Genomic DNA, 8,545 nt, shown 5'->3' on the forward strand with positions numbered 1-8,545 from the left:
CTGGATAATGTGACATCAGAAGATGTTCAAAGTAAACACATCATGTTTGCACATATATATGTACATTTACTCTATTTACCTCTATTGTACACTGATCTACACTGACTTTTCTCCCTAAAGTTTTGTGTTTTTGCACCTCATTGTTTTTAAGTTTACCGTTTACTGTATTTTGCAGGAACAGCTCTGAGTGGTCTCTGCTGTGGATGAGGGAAAATGAACAAACCAGTGAGCGCTTGGAGCAAAGTCTTTGGGGCGACAAATTAACGCTGAAGAACCTGAAATACTCAGATGAAGGAATATACAAAGTTTTAGACGAACAGGGGGTCTCGGTCAGCACAATCAAGCTCTCCGTTGAAGGTAAGGAACCTGTTCACCTCCTGATGTGAAGGCAATTGATTATTTTTGATTTTGCTGTGACGTTGAAATTGATAGTGGTTTAATCCTCCAATAAGCCAGAGGTGTCAAACTCGAACGCTCAAGGGGCCAAAATCCAAAACACACCTTAGGTCGTGGGCCGAACAGGATAAACATTTATTGAACACACTAAAAACTAAATGACAAATATGTTAAAATGTAACTTTATATCATAATTATGAACTAGATATATGGCATTGCCTGGGGTAATGCTAGTGTGAATGCTGTAAGCTGAATTTGGCTGCTGAACATGCTAATGCTAATAGCTGAAGATGCTGAAATTGATAGCCGAAAACGCTGAAGCTGATGGCTGGAAATGCTAATGCTATTAGCTAAAAATGCTGAAGCTGATAGCAAAAAATGCTGATGCTAATAGCTGAAGATGCTGAAATTGATAGCCGAAAATGCTGAAGCTGATGGCTGGAAATGCTAATGCTATAAGCTAAAAATGCTGAAGCTGATAGCAAAAAATGCTGATGCTAATAGCTGAAAACGCTGAAGGTGATGGCTGGAAACGCTGATGCTATTAGCTAAAAATGTTGAAGCTGATAGCTAAAAGCTGATGCTAATAGCTGAAAACGCTGAAGCTGATAGCAAAAAATGCTGATGCTAATAGCTGAAAACGCTGAAGCTGATGGCTGGAAACGCTGATGCTATTAGCTAAAAATGTTGAAGCTGATAGCTAAATACGCTGATGCTATTAGCTAAAAATGCTGAAGCTGATAGCTAAAAACGCTGATGCTAATAGCTGAAAACGCTGAAGCTGATAGCTAAAAACGCTGGTGCAAATAGCTGAAAACGCTGAAGCTGATGGCTGGAAATGCTAATGCTAATAGCTAAAAATGCTGAAGCTGATAGCAAAAAATGCTGAAGCTGATAGAAAAAATGCTGATGCTAAAAGCTGAAAATGCTAAAGCTGATAACTAAAAACGCTGATGCTAATAGCTGAAAACGCCGAAGCTGATGGCTGGAAACGCTAATGCTATTAGCTAAAAATACTGAAGCTGATAGCAAAAAATGCTGAAGCTGATAGAAAAAATGCTGATGCTAATAGCTGAAAATGCTAAAGCTGATAACTAAAAACGCTGATGCTAATAGCTGAAAACACTGAAGCTGATGGCTGGAAACGCTAATGCTATTATCTAAAAATACTGAAGCTGATAGCAAAAAATGCTGATGCTAATAGCTGAAAACGCTGAAGCTGATATCTGAAAATGCTGAAGCTGATGGCTGGAAATGCTAAGGCTATTAGCTAAAAATACTGAAGCTGATAGCAAAAAATGCTGATGCTAATAGCTGAAAACGCTGAAGCTGATACCTGAAATCACTAAAGCTATTAGCTAAAAATGCTAAAGCTGATAGCCAGCTAAAATATTAGCTAAATACCTAATTAGCAAAGAAAAAGAAAAAAACTTAGCCAAAACAGCTAGCATGTAGCTGAAAAAAAACCTGCTAAACTTCCTGTTCACGTTGAACACTGAACTGATTATTCACATTGAAAGTTTTAATAAAAGGTGCTACAATTCTGATCATGATGTCAATTTTAATGATGTCTGGGCGCCATTTTGTCTGCAGCCGGCTGCTTGGGTTTTTGGCATTAACCTTCTTCTGTTTACTCATGACTTGGGGATTTTCCTGCTTCAGTTGACACAACAGAGGAGTTAGATCAACCTAACATGAGGACTTTCCCTTGTGTCGTACCATCACAATACTTTGTCATAAACGCTCTTTTAAGTTGGAAAAAAAAAGTCATCATCCATTGCTTTGCCAACTCATTGCTCTTGATGACGCCTGGAGTTTCTGAACTGTTGTTGAGGACTTTGGAGTATCCTGGAGAGAATTATACCTTTTTTTAGGTGAGGTTAGTCAAGTTGATCCACTCTTGGAACCAGTAACTGTGGCCTCTCTTGAGACGCTGCTTTTGGATGCCTCCTCGAGAGCTTGGTTGTGCGTGCCTCTCCAGTATTCTATGCATGAAGTGTTTTCATAAACCCAAATCAAACCTGTTTACCACAGCTGTTTTAGTCGTAGATAGATACTTTATTCCCGCCTGAAGCGATATTTTTTAAATTACTTAGTTTTAATTGTCAATTTATTTTTGTTTTGTGTACTTTGTGGCCCCATTTGACAGCTTTTACCCTGCATGACCACGTTTGTTGACGTGGATAATCTGCCAAGTTCATGTATTTAAGCCTTATATAGTCTGAATTTGTTATTAGAAATAGAAATTAGTTTCTTTTTGATTATTTTAAATGGCACAAGTTTGATAGAAAACACCTTGAAATGTTGAAATATCTGCAAAATCAATAGGTTTGAATCAATGTACAAACATTGAACAAAAAAATTCAGATATTTAAAAATCAGTGGTTCTTTTCTTACCCTTAATGCCATTTTTCTCTCCACAGAAAAAGAACACGACAAGCTGAAAACGTCACAAACAGGTGAGAAATCAGAACCATAGCACAAGGGGCCAAAATCAAAAACACATCTTAGGTCGCGGGCCGAACAGGATAAACATTTATTGAACACTCTAAAACTACATTTTTAAAACTTTAAAACCGTAACTTTTTAACATATTTACGAACTAGATACAAAGCATTACCTGTGATAATGTTAGTGTGAATGCTGTTAGCGGAATTTGTCCGCTGAAGATGCTAATTATGATAGCTGAAAATGGTGAAATTAATAGCTAAAAATGCTCAAACTGATAGCTGAAAACGCTGAAATTAATAGCTAAAAATGCTAAAGCTAATAGCTGAAAATGCTGAAGCTGATAGCCAGTTAAATATTAGCTAAATGCCAAATTAGCCTAAAAAACTACAAAAAACAGCTAGCATGTAGCTTAAAAAATAGCTAAACTTTAAAATAGTTTTAAACTGAAAAAAGCCTAAATTAGCCAAAACAGCTAGCATGTAGCTAAAGTATTAACTAAACTCCAAAATCGCCTATAAAATCTTAGTAAATACCAAAATAGTCCAAAAAGCTAGCAGAATGCTAATTTTTAAAACTTTGACTTTTTAACACAATTAATAAAAATGTTAAAGTTTTCACCTGTAATTCTTTTTCTTTTCTTCTAGGTGGGACTGCTCAGAGCAGCTGCTCGAGTGTTTTCATCTCAACTCTTCTCCTCTGTAGTGTTATGATTCTTCATCTGGTTTGAGGCTCGTCTCTGCCAAGACACTATTTATGCATCAGATTTATTTCAAACATCTTGTCGCCAGAACTGCAAGTGTAAATAACGTTGTGTGAAATTCCAAAAGTTGCTCACAATTTAGAGAAAACTTAGAAGTGTTTCTAGAAATGTAATAAAAATTGAAGTATTTTTGTCATTTTCAATCACAAAAACTTTCTATTTAATTGAAAAGAAAATCGTCAGAAGATAATAAAGCATTTTCAAAACAATTAGTTGTGAAAAGAGGTATAAAATTGTAAGTTATATAAGTTTGGGAACATGATGAAAACACTAAAAGAGTACATCCATTTTTCTAGTAAGTGATATAAAAGAACATTTGCAAATTATTTATAAATCCTAATATAATTTTCGGAAAATTTTATTATTTTATTGTGGAAAAAGACAGTTTTTTTTACACATTCATGAATGAATCCCTTATAAAAAAGCAACAAAAAATGATCTTCCAAAACTGCTAGATTTAATCTAGACAGTAAAGGAAGTGCAAATTGTTAATTTAAAAAATGTGATTAAACAGGTTTCTTCTAATGAATATGTAAAACTTGTTTTTATGTTCTTATTACTTTAAAAGTCTTTTTGAAGCAGATTTTAAACAAGTTAATTTGTAATGCATTTATTTTCAATTTCTTTCTTTTTTTTTAAATCTCTCTTCAAAAAATGTTTATTGTGTAGATCATATTTTGTGACTCCTGTAACTTTTCTTTTTTAACTTTGCTGAATTGGGAAAGCCTCTTTGAATGAGACGTCTTCAATGAAGAAGTTGTTTTTCACCAAATATTTTAATGGAATCAACCTGGATGAAGGAGGCTACATACAGAAATGCTTTAGACTTGAAGAAAAAGCAAAAATACTGTTTTCCTTTTTTTTTTTTGGCCAGAATTTATGGAAAGCTTACTCCCAATTTCCCCTGAAGTCAACAGTTCCAAAATGTTTTGCAAAAAATCTTTAGAAAAGTTGTATTAATGTACCTGGATGTCACCTGGGTTCTGAAAGGTTATAATCCTCCAACAACCAAACTAAACATTTAAAAAAGCAACTTCAAACCTTAAGGAGCCCCTATAGAGAAGTTGAAGTTAAAAAACAAACAAAACAAAAAAATTGAAGTAAGTTTTCCCAAAAGTTGAATAAAAAAAAAGATTTCTGGTTACTTACAGGTGAACACCAGATAGTAACTTTACTATCTGTTGTGCACCAGTTAATAACCAGAAATTCTTTCTTATTTTACTTCAGTTTTTCAAAAAAAAAAGATAGATTTTTCAGTTACTATCTGGCGCGCACCAGATAGTAACTTTACTATCTGGTGTGTAGATAATAAAGTTACTATCTGGTTTGTCCTGGTTAGTAACCAGAATTTTTCTCTTTTTTCTTCAGAAAAAAATTCTCTAATACTGGTGCACACCAGATAGTGACTTTACTATCTACACACCAGATAATAACTTTACTATCTGTTGTGCAGATAGTAAAGTTACAAGGTAGTGTGCACCAGTTAGTAACCAGATTTTTTCTTTTTTTACTTCAATTTTTATAAGAAAAAAATCACTTATCTAGTGCACACCAAATAGAAACTTTACTATCTGGTGTGCACCAGTTAGTAACCAGATTTTTTTTAACATCAATTTTTAGAAAAAGAGAAAAAAAAATCAGTTACTATCTGGTGCACACCGGTTGCTAAGCAGAAACATTTTTACTTTCTAAAAACTTAAGTAAAAAAATCTTTTTTTTCAGTTACTATCAAGTGCGTACAACGGAATATTAGGGCCAATTTATAATTTTTTTTTTTTTTTACGACTAAACCTTTTGAATTTACAAGAAAAAAGTCGTAACTGTTAAATTTGGAGATTAAAGTCGTATATTTATGACTTCAAAAGTTATAGGCTAAATTTGACACTTTTTACTCGTACAAGGACAAAAGTAATACATTTACGAGATTTAAATTAGTAAATTTACGAGAAAAAAACTAGTAATATTCTTTTTTTTTTGGTGGCCCTAATACTTCATCACAGGTGCGCACCAGTTACTAACCAGAGGAAAAACAAAAGTTTTTCACTTCAATTAAAAAAAAAAAAAAAAATTACTTCAATTTTTTTCCCACTTACGTTCCTTTAAAGGCTCCGTAGTTTATTGACATAATTAGAATATGATTTTTTTCCTGAATTATTAACATTACTAAATGTAATATTCGTCACCCCAGTTAAGAGCCAAAACTTTGCCAGCTGGCAGAAAGGGATCCTCTCAGTAAAAAATTATTAACTGCTTATTTTCATCAAATTAAGTTATTTCTTCATAGAATTAAAGTGTATAAATATGTTTATAACCTCCATGATAAAAACATTTATTCAGCAAGTAAAGGACATTTGACTTTTTCCAATAACTAATGACTGATAAGTTACAGAGGTAACTGGAAGCACTTTAACATATCATAATTATTTCTTTTTATTGTTGTGTTGTTCTATTTTGTGAATCAACTAAATAAAATGTAATTATAATTAATTATTTCCTTGTTTCTTTTCTTGCTTCCAATTTGGACAGGATTTTACAGTTTTAACTACAACAATCAAACAGGAAAATGATCGTCAGAGCAAAAAAAAAAAAAATCTAGATTTTTGGATTCAAAATTGTTATACTTATGGGATAACTAACAGGCATTTTCACATTTTGTTCACCTTGAAAAATGCAGAAATTCTCTCCAACTGTAACGTTTCATCTGCATAATGGAAGTTTTCTGTCTTGCTGCAGTTTATTTGTTGTGTTTCTTGTGATTTGTTCCAATAAAAATTGTGTTGTGCTGTTTGATAATGCTTTCAAATTTAATGACGACGCCTTCATTTCTGTTTTTTTTATTGTTACACTTCACAGATTGTTGGTGCACGTGAGAATGTCTCGGTTGCAATATACAAACATGATGGAATGATACAGACAAATAAGACCAAAACAAGCTCAATATTAACAGCCTGTGTCAGCTGTGTCAGAAAATTCTTTAAATTAAGATGAAATTGAGCAGCAGCCTCAAAAAAAATGTATTTTATGGTTTTCTTGAGATCTTTTGAAGAAGGGAGGTCACTGGAAAACGATTTAATGCTTTTTAGACTGAAAATGAAAGCAGGATTAAGCAGTTCTCTTCATATCAGGTGTAAAGCTGTTTCCTTTTTCAAATACAAATAGCACTGATATAGAGCAATCTCACAGATCCCAAGTCAAGACAAAGTTATAAACCATCAAATAAACACAACAATTGCAACTTCAAAGTGTGGACGAGGTTTTCCTGTTTGGAGAAGAAGCGTTAAAAGTTGGGTTTGTGCTTCTTGACCTCCACCATGAGGTGGTGCAGGTTGATGAGCTCCGAGCGGACGGCCAGGCTGCGGAACGTGGGCTGGTTCAGGACCTTGTGGAAGCCGTGGTAGTACTGGATCAGCTGAGTAAGAGCGCCCTGCGGGGGAAGATGAAGAGCGAGATGTCAAACTTTAGACGGTTTTCTCAAATTAAACAGTTTAATAGTGTTTTTATGTTAGCTTTCATTTATAATAATACAATTTATTCTCTAGGGTCATCACAGATCTTCTGTTTTTTTTGCAATCAAACATGTAACTCCTCCTTGGAGAGAAGGCCAAGAGTTACAGTTGGAGAAAATCCGGCACCGCCCATTACTAGGCTAATGCCATCCCTACAGTGAAGCACGGTGGTGGCAGCATCATGCTGAGGGGATAGAGGGAAATATAACTGCAGCAATTTACAGAGACTTTATGAATGAATACCTGCTTCAAACTGCTTTTAATCCCAGATTTTTTTTAAATATACTTCCAACAACTAAAAAAAAAATCACATTGTTTTAATTGGGGATTGTATGTAAACAGATACATTTTATATATTTTGGATGAAGATTTCAACAAAAAAAGTGAATACCTTCCAAATTAACAGTATTTGGACTGATTTTGCCTCATTATGTCAATCATTTGTCAATGATTTGGTCTCTGAAAGTGAACTAAAATTACTTTTTTGAAGTCTAAACATATTTTTTTTGCATTTTTTCCTTATTTTTTCATCCAAATAGGGTTATTTATTTTTTTATCACACATATTTTATGTCTTCTGAACATCCTTTTACACATGGTTTAAATAGTGAAGATCAGCGACACTAAATCCCACCAGGAACGTTTAAAGAAAGTGGTTGCACACTTAATTTAATTTCCCCAAAGTTTTTTAACAAACACTTGTTTTTCTTGAAATGCAGACAAAACGAGATTCTGTTAGGCAGCAGAGCCTGATTAGGTGGGATCAGTGGCGCCCCCTAGGCCAGGATCCAAACAACTATTTGGAACGTTTAGTCCAGTTCTCATATAGAGTTGATGATCTCAACACAATCAGGTAGGAATCACAGCCTGATGAGTTTTAGTGACACACCTGCCTGCAGCCTCACCTGGATGATGCTGGTTCCGTTTTTGAAGTTAGTGAAGGACCTCATGACGTCTTGACTCATGGACTCCACCGACTGTTTCCACGTGGAGGAAAAGCCGCGGACCAGCTGGGTGATTCGAGCTGCAGACACACGTTCAGACAGACTTTCTCAGAGCGCTGTCCGTGTGGTTTCACACACGGTTAAAGCAACAAACGGCTGACCAGATATGATGACAGGAAAGAAAAGGGCAGGCGGTGAGAAACAAGAAAGGAAATGAAAGTTATGAGGTGACGAGTCTGCAGTCTTAGAGCCAACGAGGAAAAAACAAAACTCCGAGGGCGACTTAGAGCGGACTGTTATCCTGTAAAACAAAACTGAACCCATAAGTGAAAGTAACTGACAAATGCTGATGATCAGGGACAGAAGAGGATGTGAAATGCACGCACACAATGAATAAACCAAAACCTAAAAACAATAAATAAGGGGAACTTCTAACAGACCAACCACAAAGTAAAGACCACTAAAGGCCGTTTTTTAAAAGATATATTT

At 34.6% G+C, this 8,545-nt stretch overlaps 2 protein-coding genes across 5 annotated transcripts in view; one reads left to right on the forward strand and one right to left on the reverse strand.

Moving 5' to 3' along the window:
* The window catches only part of lgals17 (galectin 17), a 12,836-nt gene extending 7,986 nt beyond the window's left edge, over positions 1–4,850 (forward strand). For 2 of the 3 annotated variants that reach the window (XM_024298388.2, XM_024298386.2), the window contains exons 6-7: positions 2,820–2,855; positions 3,492–4,850. In XM_024298388.2, coding sequence (XP_024154156.1) covers positions 2,820–2,855; positions 3,492–3,574 — 119 coding nt within the window. In that variant the 3' untranslated portion in view covers positions 3,575–4,850. Of the gene's footprint in view, positions 1–175; positions 358–2,819; positions 2,856–3,491 lie in introns of all 3 variants that reach the window. The other variant, XM_024298387.2, reaches the window with a different exon arrangement.
* Positions 4,851–6,425: 1,575 nt separating this feature from the next.
* The window catches only part of vps52 (VPS52 subunit of GARP complex), a 14,006-nt gene continuing 11,886 nt past the window's right edge, over positions 6,426–8,545 (reverse strand). For both annotated transcript variants that reach the window (XM_024298389.2, XM_024298390.2), the window contains exons 19-20: positions 8,018–8,136; positions 6,426–7,031 (exon numbers count right to left, since the gene is read on the reverse strand). In XM_024298389.2, coding sequence (XP_024154157.1) covers positions 6,885–7,031; positions 8,018–8,136 — 266 coding nt within the window. In that variant the 3' untranslated portion in view covers positions 6,426–6,884. The remainder of the gene's footprint in view (positions 7,032–8,017; positions 8,137–8,545) is intronic.

This window comes from Oryzias melastigma, linkage group LG11 (assembly GCF_002922805.2).
Source record: "Oryzias melastigma strain HK-1 linkage group LG11, ASM292280v2, whole genome shotgun sequence".
Classification (NCBI taxonomy): Eukaryota; Metazoa; Chordata; class Actinopteri; order Beloniformes; family Adrianichthyidae; genus Oryzias; species Oryzias melastigma.